At 31.7% G+C, this 18004-nt stretch overlaps 1 protein-coding gene across 2 annotated transcripts; it reads left to right on the forward strand.

Moving 5' to 3' along the window:
• The first annotated feature begins 3310 nt into the window (after positions 1-3310).
• LOC145322483 (uncharacterized) lies at positions 3311-15776 on the forward strand. 2 transcript variants are annotated; one of them, XM_080164498.1, is made up of 6 exons: positions 3311-3402; positions 9164-9286; positions 10760-10971; positions 11432-11514; positions 11833-11936; positions 12539-13224. In XM_080164498.1, exons 3-6 carry the CDS (start codon positions 10969-10971, stop codon positions 13042-13044), a joined length of 696 nt encoding a protein of 231 aa, XP_080020624.1. In that variant the 5' UTR covers positions 3311-3402; positions 9164-9286; positions 10760-10968; the 3' UTR covers positions 13045-13224. The 2 variants fall into 2 exon arrangements, with proteins under 2 accessions (XP_080020624.1, XP_080020623.1); XM_080164497.1 differs by lacking the exon at positions 3311-3402 and adding an exon at positions 8047-8286 and having other exon boundaries at positions 12539-15776.
• Positions 15777-18004: the final 2228 nt, after the last annotated feature.

Below are 18004 nucleotides of genomic sequence, written 5' to 3' on the forward strand. Positions count from 1 at the left end.
TATTCATTCCTAAACAAAAAACTGGATAGGAATATCATTCTCATTTAAACAAAAACTCATTTTTATGCTAAAAAGGTTTAATTTTGGTTTTTAAAGTTCATTTATTTCCCTGGTATTATTTTTCTTTCTTTTAGTAATTAATAAAAATTCTAAAATTTTCCAAAAAAAATTTTAAATCTTCTAAAATTGATACCAGGGATATAAATGATCATACCGGGGAAATAAATGAATATTTACATCCAATAATTTTTTCCTTTAGGTTGTTTTCTTTTTGGATGGTGGAGGTACCCTTCCCCAAAATACGAACCTATAAGAAGTTTCAAATAGAAGAATCATATATGTTTAACTCTTACACACAGACAAACATCAAGATTATAATATAGATCGTTGTACTAAAAATTATCTTTTAAAAACTGATAAAAACCAATCTAAAAAGCAAGATGCAAAAATAAAGAAAAAAGACTTTGAAAAATGGGCTAAATGGTGGGCCTAATGCAAGGACGTCCAATTTGCTGATTTTTAACTTTTTAAAAATATTTTTTTGTATGGTATACTTGGGAAAACAGTAAAAGTGTCTGACTATGACGTCAGAAAAAATTAACAATTAACCAATGAGAGGCCGCTATATATTTTACCATTGTGAATACTGGCTTCTCATTGGTTAATTGTTAATTTTTTCTGACGTCATAGTCAGACACTTTTACTGTTTTCGTATACTTGGCACCGTCCATTTGAAATATGCTGATTTGAACTTTTAAAAATATTTTTTGTATTATATACTCATTCTATTCATATGATTTTTTAATAATGATTTTGCAAATACTGAATTTACATGATTTTGCCGCAAATTCATGTACAATTTTGTTTAGACTTACAAATCAATATTCTGCTTATAAAGTTCTGACAAGTGTTTATTCAGAGCTTCGCTTGATGGATTTTGTCATCTTTGTTTGTGTGTAAATATCTCAAGTGAAGGACGGACGGACAGACCCTAAATAAATGTATTGCAGCTTTGCTACTAAAAGGGTGAATAACCTTAGAAATACACAGATGTAAAAAAAATATTATTTGCAAAAAAAAATCTATATTTTTTCTTTTTATCTCCATCCAGTAACAATATAAACAAGGAAGACAACATCCAAAAAAGCGAAGCTCTGAAACGGTAGGACAAACGAACATTAACACTTGTAGAGTGTCAGATCTGAATAATCAGTCGAACAAAATTGAAAGTAAAATTTGTTGAAAAACTGCTTAAATAAAGGATAATGTTTAAGGACATACTTACATTTTTAGGACTTGATTATTGAGATGCTTCGCTTATAACATTCTACTTTTTTTGTCCTAAGCATCAGTATTTCAAAAATGAGATCTATCAGATATTTATATCATAAAATTTTTTTTTGCCAAAAAAGATAAAAATCAACATGTATCAAAATGGACGTACGAACATTCTGGTAACGAACAAAGAGTTGATACGCTTTCTTTATCGTACCTAACTACTACAAGAATCAACAAGCAAAGTTTGAAGTCGATAGGATAATTCAAACTAGCCTAAATTAACGAAAAAGGCTAACCGTTACGGACTGACTGACCAACCCTAATTATAGAAAATCTTCGCTTTTAAAAAGAAAAAAATTGGGTTTTTATCCTTAATTTTTTGCTAATTTCAGCAAGCCATATTTAAGGGAGGGTGGGAAGTTAACCTTCTCTATTTCTAATTTTAGTTTTCAAAAGTGAATTGTGTTTGGGGGGCAGAGTAGTAATTTTTTTTGGGTGGGTTGTGGTACCCTGCCGTAAAATAATTGTAAACCTTTCCCTGGACCTATGCGAATATTTGCTGAAAAGGGGAACCATATCGGTTCAGCGGTTTAAGGAGATCCAACGGTTCAAACTCACAGGCATGTTGTTAATTACTTACGAGTATATAAATATTTTATAGATAATGTTATTATGTGCAAGCCCAACCCGCAGAATTGTAGAATAGTTTTGCTGCGAGAAATTATAAAATATTATGAATTTATAGCCTGCAATTGCAGATGCCATCTATATGCTATTCTAAAATATTTGCTCATCTATCTTGTATTGTGCAAAATCCATTTATTGGGCTCCCCACCCTTCCACGCTGACACACATGCCAGGGAGAGAGGGATAGGAAGCCCTGATTGCCAATTAATCCATGTATTTATTATTGTATTACTATCCACGTTACCTTGGTTATGTATCTAATTGTTATTATGTAGTTCTGTACCAACCTTTGGAATCAATACACTGTAAATAGGTTTGTCTTGTCATTATTGGTATACAGGAGCGAAGCTCAACTATAGTGAAGGTTGTCACAGTCCGTGCGTCTTTTAGTTTCGTCATATACGTCACATGTGCCCTCAGAATAAAGGAACAGAAAAAAAGCTTTAAACATTTCCAAGACTTTGATAAACAAGGATGACAACATCCATTGTAAAGATTTTAATTACATTAACTGTTTAATATAAAATTTTGTGTGTTAAAATCACACTCCCCTTGAAGTAAATTCAAATTAATTATTAATTGGAAAATGAAAATCTTTTAATACGTGAAATATACCAACCGTTTTACTTAATATCCCCCTCCCTTTGAGTAGATTCTAATTAATTAAAAATGCCTTTTCTAAGAAGCCTATTGGCTAAGATTTAACGAAGCTTATACCAACAGTGAAAATAATACGGAAAAATCATGAAAGCTATACGTGTTTTTCAGCTGTCGTTGGGGGGCAACACATCGTAAAATTGACGACCTCTCCATTTGCCAAACAAATATTATATTAGATTTATTTCGCTTTTTAGTTATACCTTATTCCTGGATTTAGCGGTCCAAGTTAAAAATGGTATATAATGGGATTTTTCATGTTCCAATTCATTACATTCTTAGCTTCCTTACAATATAGAAATAAATTATAAGACCAATATAAATCTAGGATATTTGTTGAATTCCTTTACACTTTTGAAAACCATAAACTTTGATTTAAGTAAAAATGTAAGTATGTCATTATTTATTAACCTGAATTAAAGCAGTTTTTTAACAATTTTTAAAAAAAAATTTGTTTCGACTTTTATACATTATATTTTAATCATAAGTTCTAAAACTCTTCAAGTGTTAATGTTCGTTTGTCCTACTGTTTAAAAGCTTCGCTTTTATGGATATTGTCATCCTTGTTTCATTTGATTTTCATATATTTCACAGGTCTGTTTTTGTTTAATATCGAAATTAAAAATTTAAAAAATCTTCCAAATAAAATTTGAAAAATCTCTTATTTTTTTCAAGAAAATTTTCCAACTTTTGGTAATAATATTTAGTTCTTCTAAAACTACCGACAAATGTTTAGCTGAATTATGCCGAAGATTATTTAATTGAAAGAAAGTGACTTAGGTAATATTTTCCTATTATCTTTAAAGGCGAAGCTTTTTTATAACAAGGATGACAACATCCATAAAAGCGAAGCACTGAAACGGTAGGACAAACGAACATAAACACTTGTATAGTGTCAGAACTGAATAATCATAATATAAATGTATAAATGTCAAAGCAAAATATTAAGTAAATTTGTTGAAAAAACCTGCTTGATTCAGGATAATGTTTATGGACTGGACATACTTACATTTTTAGGACTTGATTATAGAGTTGCTTCGCTTATTACATTATACTTTGTTGTCCCAGGAATCTATGTACCAAAAATCAGATCACTCAGATGATTAGTTCACATAAAAATTTGTTGTTAAAAAAGTAAAAAATCAACATGTTTAAAATGGACGTACGGACATTTTGATAATGATTATAGAGTTGCTACGCTTTCTAAATCGTACCAAACTACTAAAGGAATCACCATGCAAAATTTGAAATCGATAGGACAATTCTAACATGCCTAAATTAATGAAAAAAGCTATCTGTTACGGACGGACGTACGGACAAACGGACGTACGGACGGACCGACCCTAATTATAGAAAAGCTTCACTTTTAAAAAGGGTCGGTCCGTCCGTACGTCCGTCCGTAACGGTTAGCTCTTTTCGTTAATTTAAACAGATTAGAATTGTCCTATTGATTTCAAACTTTGCATGATGATTCTTATAACATTTAGGTACTACTAAGAAAGCGCAGAAACTGTATAATCGTTACCTTAAAGTCCGTACGTCCATTTAAAACATACTGATTTTGTTTATAGATTTTGTTATCCTTCCTTGTTTTTATTTAATTTCTAGAAATCTGAATTTTTAAACTATTTTGTGAATGTCCATTTGTGTCTCTGATTTGTTAAGCTTCACTTTTATGGATATTATCATTCTTCGAGAAATTTATGCAAATTACATATTTTCAATAGTTATTTATCGCATCGTATTAGACAGCTTTCTGCGGATATTAAATGAAAAGCTATAAGATTAATACCAGCTTTGTCACCCCAGGCCTTTGGCCCCTCGGGGCCAACAAAACTTGTTTAAATCTTAATCTTTTTAATCTGTAAAAGGCTGTCTTTACACGATGCGATAAATAACTATTTCAAAACAAAAATTCTAGAATGATTAAGAAGTGTTGATATTATCAGGGAGGGTGGGGACATTGGCTTAACAACTTTGGTGACTGTTGAGTGTCCAAACGTTTCAACAACTAATTGTAATCTACAGAAGGGGTAAATTTGTGTATCATCATTTGGTATGTACAATGTACATCAATCTTATCGGCCATTGAAATTTCTAAAATAATTATGAAGTGTTGATATCAAAGTTGATGAGACAAAATTTTTATGCTTAGCATCTCTATACCAGGGATCAAAGGGATAAGACAATGGCCGATAAATTGATGTACGTCACCAATAGTGAATAAAAAAATGCCCCTTCTTTAGATTACAATTTGATGTTGATATGTAACAAAAATAACTAACGTACCAATAAAAATTCTAAAAAATCTCCAAAGCCAACGAATTTGAAAACGTTATTATAAAACTTTGGGGACTCGTGCAATAAACAGCATAATGTCTCCTCTCTTTCTGTCTCCACTCTCCATTACCTCTTCTTCTAATAATATTCAACCTAAAAGAGGAATCGGCAGCTGCGCGCCAGCCAAGAAATAGCCGCAAATAGTAAGGAAGGGATTTCCATATTTGAGTCAGGTTTGGCTGATTTTAAAATTTGGCTCAATACCAGCTGAGTATCCACAAATTCCCCAATAGTAGCTGAGTATCCACGCATATTTCCCAAGAGTAGTTGAATATCCACACTTTTCTTCTATGGTAGTTGAATATCCACAATAGTTTCCTATTGGTATTTTCATTATATCCTTTCATAATGCTGATTCCTATGACAATAAAGCACTTTGATGCAAGCAATTCACACCTATCATTTAACTTTAATACAGATTTAGGAACCAAATAAAGAAAATCTATAAAACGAAGCTTTGAAATGAAAGGACGAACTAACATTAACAGCATAATAATGCATAAGTCTATATAAAATTATTGTAATTATAGTAAATTTGTTGCAAAACTGCTTCAGTATAAGCTACTGTTTAAGGACATAATGACATTTTTAGGCCTTGATTATTGAGATGCTTTTCTTATAACATTGTACCTTATCGTAATAAAAATCAGTATTCCATAAATTATATATCCTCAAACTTATAAATAATACATACCATTTAGATATATATAAATCCACGTATGTTTTTGTCTTGAATTTAAGTTGTACAAAGAAGCCGAAAAAAAATCTCCACCCACTTATTGCACCTTGCACTTTAAAACAAGGATGACAAAATCATTAAAAGCGTAATTGGGCATACAATAATAAATTTGATTTGTTGGTAATTACGTCCTTCATAATGTGCTTTACAGGAATCATAACGCCAAGTTTGTAATCGACGGACGGACAGACGCACATACCCTTATTATAAAAAAGCTTCGCTTTTTAAAATGATCAATCTACAGGGCTAATAATCCAATATTTTTTTGGACCAAAAATCCCTAAAGCCACGATTTTAAAGAGTTCATATAATTTCCTAGAAATGTGGAAAAACTTTGCTCTCATTTATTACATTATATGAAAAAAAAATTTTAAAAGGGTTAAAAAGCAACATGTTTAAAAATTGACATACGGACTTTCTATTATAGAGTTGCTACGCTTCCTAAATCGTACCTTTTGTATTAAATCGATAGGACAATTCTAACATGTATAAATAAACAAAAAAGCAAACCAAAATAAAAACTTTTTACTCTCAATGTTAGTTGAATATCCACACATTTTCCCAATGGTAGCTGAGTATCCAAAAATGACCCCAATAGTAGCTGAATATCCACGTGGATACTCAGCTGGTATTGAGCCTAAAATTTTAAAAGGTTAATTTTCCCGAGGCTTATAGCTGGCAGACGCGCGGCGACCGAGCACTGGTTTAGAATAATTTTATGTCATTTGTCAAAATGATTTATTCATTTATGATTTATTTATTGGCTGACATGAAATCGACATGCAATTTTTGAAGACTTTTTTTTGACAATATAAGATTAGGTTATCCTATTTCAAAAGTAACAGGGTATGTGCCTGTCTATCTGTGTGCACTGAAGGATCTCACTAACCGCTGAACCGATACGGTTTTCCTTTACAGTGTAGCTTTGCATAGTTCCTGATAAGGTTTATAGCTATTTTGAGGGAGTTACCTTCACCTTCCCAAGAGAAATCGACCTCACCCCCATAAGAACAAACAAAATTTGTTTCTTTTTAAAACTAAAACAAATGAAGGGGTCAAACCCCCACCACTTCAACTGCCCCTCAAAAGATCCATTTAATATATAAAGTAGACTTTTTTTGTGTACTTGCAGATCTCGCTAACAACTGATCAAATTAATATTCCTCATCCGGGGAAGCTTTTTATAGGTCATAGGTTTTTTCTCGCACCTAAGATATCTCTTGAGGATAGTGGCGCAGCTGGTATAAACAAATATGGATATAGGATATACATACGTGGATATATTGACAGGGGAAAATTTGCACTCATTTTAGCTTGCTAATATTGACCTCACATATTGATCAATTCGTTCATCTATTATGAGGGGAGGGGATCTGATAAAGGGGGTGGATAGGGGGTATCATTATTTAAGCCCGCTGCAAGGGTAAATTTATTAGAGAACATAAAAATCTGGTGTAACATCCAAGTAATTATTCATCAACAAGGATGACGAACAATAACACTTGTAGCATGTCAGAACTGAATAAAGTGAATATTAATGCATATGTATATACAAAATTGGAAGTGAATTTGTTGTAAATCTGATTGAATACAAGATACTGTTTAAGGACATACTATAGTTTTTAGGACTTGATTATAGAGATGCTTCGCTTATAACACTATACCTTGTTGTAATAGGAATCAGTATTAAAAAATCAGATGAATAGGACATTTCAAAATTCAAAGATTTGTTGTCAAAAAAGTAAAAAATCTGCTTGTTTTAAATGGACGGTTTTTCTGGTAACGATTATAGAGTTGCTGCGCTTTCTAAGTTGTACCTTACTGTTATAGGAATCAATATGCAAAGTTTAAAATCGATAGGACAATTCTAACCTGTTTAAATTGACGAAGAGAGCTAACTGTAACGGACGGGCGGACGTACGGACCGACCCTAATTATAGAAAAGCTTCGCTTTTAAAAGGTATAAATTGTTATTTCATAAAGTTGCTTTTGGAGCTTTGTTTTTAAGGATTTTGTCATTCAGTGGTATGTACAAGGTTTTCCGCTGTTTTATTTGTGAATATTTATTTACAATTTTTCATTATTTCATCTCCTGCCAAAAGGGTTAAATTAAAAAAAAACATTAATGATACAAAAAAATTTTGGAGTAAAAACATGAAATTAGAAAAAAACATATCTTGTCAGCAGCATGTTTTTATGTCATGCAGATTTTTGTACTTTGACCCCTTCCCCCCTCCTCCCCCATAAAAATTGCATAAACTTGTTTGATAAAGAAATTCTGCCCACTCCTCTATTGATTTATGGAGGAGGGGGGGGGGGGGGGATAAAGGAGGGTTGGAATGTCCGTCCTTATATTTAGGAAGGAAGTGGGTGGGCCTCTTCTTCACATGTGTAACATATAATGGGGTGGGACAGAGAAATTGACGGGGGAGGAAGAGACGTGGTGTAATGGGGATGATAATTATTGTTAATACATTTTTAATTTTTTTCAAGTTTAGTTTAATTTATTTCTTAGCAGAAGAAAGTTATCTAAGTAACATATAAAATATATACACACACACAAATTCCAGCTGTATGTTATATAGGTCAGTGATAGTCATCCAAATTTTTTGTAATTCAAAATTTTACATTTTGAGAAATTTATTGTAATAAAAATGCATTATAATTAAAGTAGTTAAATGAATAAATATCTAAAATTTTATCATTAATGTTTATTTAGTAGTTGTTAAAATGTAATAAATACTGCAGACAAGGGTGTGCACATGATTTTAGCTTTAAATATTTTTTTTTCTAGCAGGGGGAGGGGTTATTGGGAAAAATTTCTATGTCTCTGCAAATTTTTCATCCAATCATACATTTTGTGATATTTTTCTTTGGGGGGGGGGGGGGGACAACGCCTTAACTGTCCATGCGTACACATATTAGTATTGTTCTGAAGTATTATAGTTAGGACTCTCATATGTATTAAAAACTAAAAAAATGGCCTTGTATGTTTAAAAATTGTTAAAGAATGTAGTTAGATATTTCCAGTATGGCTTTAGAACTGATGAAAATCCGCTGGATTTAAACAGACTGAGTCATACTGAACAATCATATAGAAGTTTCCACAAATGATAAAACCAAAATAGTAAAATCAATACTAGCTTTGTTAGCCTTTAGGCCTTTAGCCCCTTAAGCTAGCAAATCTGGCTTTAATCTTTTAGTATTTCATTTTAATATCTGCAGAAAGCTGTCTATAATACAGTTCAATAAATAACTATTAACTACTTTATATTTCCCAAAGTTTTACAATAAGGTTTTCTCTATTTGTTGGCTATACAACTTTGAGTACTTTGTAATGCATTTTAATTGGTTGGTTCATTAGTTGTATTATGATTGGGGATATGAATCAATTTATAAGCCGTTTCAAAGATATGAGTAGCTGTGCTTTTAAAAACATAGTAAATTTTTTTTCTATTTTAGAAAAGACCCAAACAGTTTGAATTCATCGATAGAAAGAAGGAACTCTGAAATTGATAGGCCGATTTGACCCCCAAAAGAAGCCGTTTTGTGTGACATGTTTCCCTACTTAAGTTCAAAAACAAGGTGAATACATTAAAATATATATTTGATATCTAGTCTGCATGATGTAAAAACATGACGAAGGCCATCATAAATGCTTATATAATTTGTTTATTGATGCAGATACGCAGTTTTTATCTTTGACTTTTAGCTTTATTTGCTAGAAGGGCTCCTATCGAAGGGTTAGGGGTAAAAGGGGCGTGGGTAACTAACGAGTTTGCACGGAGCGGACGGACCTAACACAAGGATCCGTGCTACAGCGAGCATTATACGGACAAAAAAATTTACGTAGGGCATCAATCAAGTGCGCAGTGTAATCTTTGTTGAGTGTATCTGGCGGAACGTGTGTGTATGTGTGTGTGTGTCTCTATAAGCTGTCTTGGTAAATTTAGGGGGGGGGAGGGTATTTTTTGGGGTCAAAAGAGAAGGCCCAAATTCTTTAAATGTATACTCTAAAGCAGAGATTTTGAACTGTTCAACGTTCATCCAATATTGCATAAGATATTAAAATTTGAGATATTAAAATAAGTATTTTTTTATAGAAATTTAGAATTTACTTTGAAAATTGAGATGGGAGGGGGGATGGCGGGGTTTCGGGGAGGGGTAGTTAAGATTTATTATATATAAGAATCTTCCTAATCAAAGCACATTTGATGGTTTTAGGCCATTTTATTTCAAACTTCATGTCTTTAAGATGGTTTTGTGCTATTTTTGTTAAATACAGAGTCCTAAGTCCCACTAAATGAAAACTTTTCTCCTATTTTTATTTGGGGTTAAGGAGGGGGGGATTATGTGCCCCCCCCCCCTTGATATGTCATGGTATTGCCTTAAATTTTACAATTTAGATGAGATAAAAAAGAAATCGACATAAAAATATGAATAATTAGATTATTTGTTTCCTGCTACGTAGTATTATTTGTTGTAAAATAAGGACGTTTGTGTGTTAAGATAGCTTATAGCAGCAAGAATTTTTCGTGCCGGGGGGAGGGGTTATGGGGGTATGGTATGAGTAGGTTTTAGAGCAGCTTAATTGTATACACTATCTAGGCCGGCGCCGCCCGCCTATCTATATCAAAATTACGTCAGAATACTATTTTTTTACTTTATCAATTTAATTATTTGAAATCTTTTTTTTATTATTCAAAAAAACATTTTCTTGCAAATATTAAAATTTAATTTTAAATATTACTATGATAATTTTAATTTTAAAAATACATTCTCACTACTTTTAAAATCTGTAACTGGGCTGAAAGGGAAAGAACAATAAAAAATGGAAGGTTTAAGGTCTTTAGTTATAAACGCTTTCCTATTGGTCGAATTGACTTACACCCGACAGCTTGAAACTAGAAACTAGCAAAAGCTACTGCTAGCTACACCTAAATTGCCTTAAAAAAAGTCTCCCAAAAAATATAATGTAAGAGATTAGGTTTTGAAATTTTTTATTTTCAAATTAATTTGAAGCAAAAAAAACCTTAAAAAAAAATGTATTTTTTTTAGTTTGATGGAGTAGTATAAAAGTTGGCACCCTGTACGACAGCTGTAACTGGGTGTGCTAGGCGACTACCCAGCCCTAGGCTGTACCACACAGCACAGTTACACAACAGAAGGTTATATAAACTCCGCACACCATCTCATGCAGTTTCAGTTACTTTGTATCAGTCATTCATTCAACATCTAGCATACTCTTCTTTCGAAACAGATCTAAAATGGTAAGAAATTAGTTTAAGTGGTTTATAAGACATATATTGTATCTTATAATAGACAGCTTTTCACAGAAATTAATAAAACTATAAGATCAAAGCCAGTTTTGTTATATTAAGGGGCTAAAGGCCCAGGCTAACAAAACAAACATTTTTATGATTTTTATTTCATTGTGGAAAATTGTCTGTAATATTGTGCTATATATGATTTTTCAGTATAGATGAGAACTAGTTTAAATTCAGGGGATTTGAATGGGTTTTGAAGCCATACTGGAAAGTTTTTGTTATAGTCCAGTAAGGGACTTGCTGCTTCCAAAATCAGTTAAATATCTTGAAGCTACAAAATTAGTAGTATTTCTTATTCTGTATCATTAGCTTTAAAAAAAAAAACTTTCTCAAGTTTCACTAATTCAGTGCATCTCATTGTAAATTGTTATAACCAAAGTTAATGAGTTTTTTCTGTATTCAGAAGAGAAAAAGATGTGATGTTCAATTTACAAATAACAAGAGATTGATAACTGATCTAATGAAATGCTTGAATTGTAAAATAAGGTATCTTAAGTTTTTTACATTAAATTTTGAGAGTAATTATTTACTTGTTTTAAAATCAGTTTAAAGCTGTAAATTAAAGTAATTAAGGTTTTATTGTAGTTTTTTATAATTTTTTTTTTAAATTGACAGAAATGATTATATTTGAAGAAGCTTTTCTAGAGAATCCTTTCTTATTTCTAAACTGTTGATAAATGAGTTGTTTGACCACAAAAGCTTAATTTTACCTTTTAGAAAAAGCTAGTAATTAGTTTATTTCAATTTTTTCTTTGTCTCACTGTACAAAATAGAGTATTTGGCAATTAAAATTATATTTTTTAGTAATATGATGAGGCCTGATGAGTTCAATAATCATTCCTGCCCTCCAAAGAAAATTGAGGAATCCCCTCAGGATGACTCTGGATACAGCTCCGGACAACTATCAGGTAAATATATCTAGTAATATGGATGGATGTCTTGTAAGTTTTTAACATCTTTATCACCACTTGATCATTGAAATTTTCCCTTTGAGTATAAAATATGTTACTCCAAAAATAGTTTTGTGTTCTGGATTATCCAAAAAAAAATAACCTCACCCCCTCCACTCAGTATCATTGCTCTAATGGTGCCCTTAAACTGCCCAGTATTAACCAGTAACAGGACACCAACCAAACCTGCCCCCTGTTCCCCCCACACATATTTGTTAGTATATACATATGTCATTTTAAATGTTAGTTCAGTGTTACATTAAGAGTATTGGGTTTAATTGTGGTAGTCACAGCAGGATATTTCTTACATGCAAATGAATGACTTCCCCCCCCCCCCCATTTTTTTAAAATTTCTTTAAAACTTAAATTCAAATGGGGTATACTTACCCCTCCCCCCCTCAAAAAAATAAAAATATTTACTTTTTAAAATCTGTATTAAATAGAAGTGAGTTAAACTCTCATCCTTCTCAAGTGCCCCTAAAGGCAACTAGGGGCATAGATGCTAGTTTCAAAATTTGTTCATTGCTAAATTTTTTTAAAGATAACACTATGTATTCTAGGTGTTTCTGAGGTGTCAGATCAGGAAGGTTGGGCTGAGGATGAGCTACAAGAAGAAGAACAAGGGTTATCAGGAGATACTGATGATGATACATTGATTCGGTGTCCAGATTGTCAAAGATTATTGAGATGTAAAAATCTAAAGCTACACACATACCTCTGCAGAACCAAGAAGATGAAAGTATCCAGACCCAAAGAATTTCTAAGCTGTGGAATATTTAGTGTCAACAATCAAAACAATTTTAATAACCAATACAATTTTGAAAGTGACTTTCTGAACTTTTCAATTGATTTATCTGCATCTTCCAAAAACCATAAAAACTATATAATCCTAGAATACATTGATAAACCATTAAAAAAATTTGAAATATTTTTGACATTTTCTTTTCCAAATTTTAAAGTTAAATCCAAACCAATTAAAAAAGACGATAGAAATTATTTAATAATACCTAATAAGTGTCAGAATTATGATTTTGTTAAATTTGATGTATTGTTAAAATTGTATTAAACTTCTCTAATTGAACATTAAGTTGATACTTAAAATGTGGAGAAAAAAATATTTAATATCTACTACCAAACAATTTGTGAAATCTGAAGTAAATCAAAGAAAATATATATAGAAAGCAAAGATGTGATGTACTATGAAAATTCTGTAAAATTTTCATAATAAATCACAACCTTGCCATACTTCTTAAAAAATGGACCAAAATAATAGTTTCAAGTCTACCCCACAAATAGTTAATTCCTTTAACTGACTTGTGGACCATCTCAACTTCCCTAACTCCTAATTTTTATAGAAGACCCATGCGGGGGAATTTATCTACATTGCATTTTTGAACCTAACCTTAATCTAAATTGAAGAAGTGGTATCCACTAACAGTAAAGGAAAATTGCATTTTTCTGCCAACTTTGCATTTGTATGTACCTGTGAAAATCTAGTAAATAAAGTAAAAAATAATATTGAGTTTGATTTGCAAGTAGAAAGATTATGGTTATGAATATTTGACCTTTATAAAATATTCTAAAGATTTGTTGGTACTTTAATGCACCTAAAAGGTTTTGTTTTGTGTTTGAGTAAAGTCTAAGCCTCGTCATACTGCTATGCTTAAAGTTTTAAGTAGTTAGGGTAAAATTAGTTTGCTGGTATAATTTTTTAAACCTATTATATTCAGTAGTAAGGTTATCTCTGTTTGTAGCTAAAGATCTTTGAAATTGCTGGTTTGATTGTGTTATACTTTTCATGGGAGGATATTGAAATGTATTGGGTTTAGTTCTAGGCTATTTTCTTAATTTCTCCTATAGGGTAGAGGCGAAGCTATATTTGTCTAAATATGTAAATTAGTGATTGTTCCTTGTCTGAAGCTTAAGATTTCAACAACTACTTAATCTACTTAGTTCTATGTCAGCTTCACATAGGCCCTGTGATGGTTCTAAACTATTTCATTTCCAGATTAAAGTCTAGAGGATGGTTAAAGCCATTTCTCAAGCCCTTATTTTAGGCCGTTTTTGATGTTATTGATTCTAAGTATGTGGATGTCTGTCCGTCTGATCATTCGAAGCTAATGCTTTTCAGAAGGCTCCAAAGAAACAATTGGAAGGTTTGGTGATTTTCTCGTAAAATATTCAAAAATACAAGGATTAAAACATCTAGTAGTAGCGAAGCTCAGTATTATAAGACTCTTACAGAAAACTATTGTCTGTTATAGCAGGCAAGTAAATCATAATCCCCTTAAGACGGACGTATTATGTATTATATTGTAACTTGGGACAGGCAATAATATCTTTTTATTTGGGGTATAAATATTGCGACGAGGGAAAATACTTATTCAAAATAAAAAGATATTTCATTATGGAGGTTTCGTGATTTTAAAAATATAAATACGACATTTATCATCTGTATAGGGCTCGGCAGTTGTCAGATCTTTATTTTCTGGGGGAACCTTTTTTCGTAGGGTTTCGCATAAGATACATTTTTTGGAAGGATATATTTTTTATGGGGCCAGAGGGGTGGTGTTTTTATTTTATTTTTAAAAGCAAGGCTTCTCTATAATTAAGATAAGTCGGTCCGTATGTTCTTAATGGTTCGTTTTTTTTAATCAATTTGGATTTGTTTAAATTGTCATTACGATTTCAAATTTGCATGATGATTCCACAAACTATTCGGAAGCGTAGCAACTCCATAATTGTTTCCTCAAAGTCTATATGTTAATTTTAAACAAATAAATGTTCCGCTTTATTTCTCTACAAAGGTTATTGTTCATTTGTCCTTTCTTGTGGTTCTAGAGCTTTGTTTTTATGGACGTTTCCATCCTTGTTTTTTAAAAAAATTTATATGAAGATTATACAATCCTTTCTAGTTTTAAGAGCTAAATTTGACCCATAAATTATCGGAATTCATTTTTAAAAGCGAAGCTTTTCTATAATTAGGGTCCGTCCGTAACGGATAGCTTTTTTCGTTAATTTAGGCATGTAAGAATTGTCCTATCGATTTCAAACTTTGCATGGTGAATCCTTAATTAGATAGGTAGAATTTAGAAAGCGTAGCAACTTTATAATCATTACCAAAATGTCCGTTCGTCCATTTTAAACATGTTGATTTTTTTACTTTTTTTAACAAATTTTTATGTGATCTAATCATCCGATTGATCTGATTTTTGGTATATTAATTCCTGGGACAACAAAGTATAATATTATAAGCGAAGCAACTCTATAATCAAGTCTTGAAAAATGTAAGTATGTCCATAAACATTAATCTGTATCAAGCCGTTTTTCTTCAAATTTACTTACATTTTTGCACCGACTCTTATACATTTATATTCTGATTATTCAGTTCTTACACTATATAAATGTTAATGTCCGTTTGTCCTACCGCTTTTATGGATGTTGTCATCCTTGTTTTAACAGTAAATATGTAAGTTACATCAATTTTAAAAGCCATGAGTTACTATGATTAGGGTCGGACCAACTTGTCTTATTCATTCTAAACTTTGCATTATGATTCATGTAACAGTTCAGAACAATTTATAAAGCAGAAAGTCTACATGTCCATTTCTTATTAGAAGTGAAGCTACTCCATAATTCAAGTTGTATGTTCTCAACGCTTTGTTTGGAATGATGAGTTTCGCGGCTGCTATTGAAGAGACTGCTTATTTTTTATTTATGGATGTTGTCGTCCTTGTTTAGTAATCAATTATACAATATACATATGATTATTATGTAATAAATTATCTTAAAAACTGATTTTTTTGTTAGTAGCGAAGTTACTCTATAGAATGTCGAAATGTTTGTCTGTCAGAATGAAATGAGGGGAAAACATAACTTTTTAGCTTAAATTTTTTAGTAGATTCATGCATCCAGAATATAACTTTTTGGATGGTAAAATATTGCTGGTAATGAATGCTTCCTGGTTCCTGGCAATATTACAAGATTTCTGGATCCAGCAGCACGCATATTCCCCTAAATCCTAGGTTCCTGTTAGCTAGCAATCTGCAAATTTTCCAGGTTACCAGCAATGAGAGAAGATTACTGGCTTACAGGAGTTTTTACCCCATACCCCTTATCACATTTGCTTAGGGGGTAAATAAGGGACAGTTGCTTCAATTATTTTATTAATAAAGGTGGGGGAAGGATATAGGAGAGTTGAATCTTTACCTATGAATTTAACTGTTTCTAACTTCATATCCAATTTCGCGCCAAAATTTGGGCGCGCCTTTTTATTTTTATAATATATTGAAAAGTGGGGGAGATAAATTTGAATTTTCATCGTATTAATAAATTATTTTTTTTCTAAGTGAGGCTCTGAAATCAAACAGTAAAAACAACGAACTTGAACGCCTATAAAATGCCAAAACTAAATATAGCCCCTATAAACTAAACTAACCTAATTATAAAAAAGTGCTTGGCCAGGGAGGGGGGATCAAAATTGAAAAAAAATTCTATGAGGATAATGTTAACAATTCTAGCCTAAATCAGCAAATAGAGTGGCGTAACTGTGACGTACAGACCATGAAACCATGTAAGTAATTAGATTATGGCGGGAGATTTTTATTTCAAATTATTCTATTCCATCCCGTTTTTAGACTTTCAAATTTAAATTAATAAACCTTTACACACATACGATTAAATTCGCGCCAAAATTTCGCAGCGCGAGTTTTAAAATTCAATTAACGCCATCCCCTCCTCTTTTCAGGCTATATAAAATTTACGGGAAAGTTTAACACCTTCGCGCCAAAATTTGAATAGCATTTTTATTTCGTCTTATAAAATACGGGGTTTTAATTGGTGGGTATTCAAGTTAAGATATATAACATAACCTCTTGACAAAAAAGCTAATTAATTACCCATTTTTAAATTTAAATCTCTGATACTTTTGGCGGGTGTTTAAAATTCAAATTATCTTCCCTCCTTTTTATGCTTTGTAAACTCAAGCAAGCAAGGTTAACAATATAGCAATATTTGTTTATTTCTTCATTAAGATCTCATTAACCACTGATTCGATTAAGTTCTTCATTTTAGAGAAGCTTCACAAGGTCCCATGATAGTTTTAGGCTATTTTCTGCCCCCTACCTATTAATTTAAAACGGAGCCTCATGATGCTAGGAGCACAACTGCTATTATCTACAATATAAAGTAGCGAAGGATTTTAATTTAACGTAAAATATTTAGGAAAAGTAAGTTACAATTACATAATGAGTTTCATACTTATTTATAAGTAACAGGGTGTCCGCTTTTGTGTGTGTTTGACTGTCTTTGTACACAGAGGGATCTTGCTAACTGATAAACCAAAAAAATTAGAATAATATTTTTTCTAGTGGCGATTTATCTTGTGGATGATACCCTCAAATCAACTAAAATAGTTAAAAACCTTTCCAGGACCTATTAACCGTAAAGTTTTTCCTGGCTACTTTTATATTGTTACTTTTTACACCTACGGAAACGTTGTATAATTAACTGTTGATAAAAATTATGATATTTGTCTCTGTCCCCCCCCCCCACCACATCAGACAAACATGCCAAAATAGCCACTTTTGAGTTGTGTGAATCTTATCAACCTCTAACTGTGGGGTAAGTGTAATAAAAGGGAAATGGGAATTAAAAAGGGAAATATTGCTTTTTAACAGGAATGTTTCAAACATGGCAGTAGCCAGGAATATGGATAAATTGCTGGCAACCAGGAAAGTAAAACATTGGTAGCTCCAGCAATATTTCTTGTTATGCTAGATCCAGGAATCTTCTAACATTGCCAGGAAACAGGAAGCATTCGTTACCAGCAATATTTTACCATGAACTGCTATCGGATCAGTCATTCATATTACAATAGAGCATTTTTAACCATCAAGGTTTTGTGATTTTTTACTTAACAGTTAAATATACATTTTTAAATCGATAATTCACTTTATTCGTTGGTTCATCCACAATTTATGGATGTTTTCATCATTTTAGTTTGTTTTCAATGCTTAAAAGCGAAG

The sequence above is a fragment of the Acartia tonsa genome, chromosome 6, assembly GCF_053477335.1.
Source record: "Acartia tonsa isolate MP-2025a chromosome 6, ASM5347733v1, whole genome shotgun sequence".
Lineage (NCBI taxonomy): Eukaryota > Metazoa > Arthropoda > Copepoda > Calanoida > Acartiidae > Acartia > Acartia tonsa.

Bases quoted from the DNA above. Each gene is read 5' to 3' on its own strand.
- LOC145322483 (XM_080164498.1), top strand. The intron at 11,515-11,832 runs GTATCTTAAGTT...TATATTTTTTAG, and splicing joins TGCTTGAATTGTAAAATAAG to TAATATGATGAGGCCTGATG. The intron at 11,937-12,538 runs GTAAATATATCT...TATGTATTCTAG, and splicing joins CAGCTCCGGACAACTATCAG to GTGTTTCTGAGGTGTCAGAT.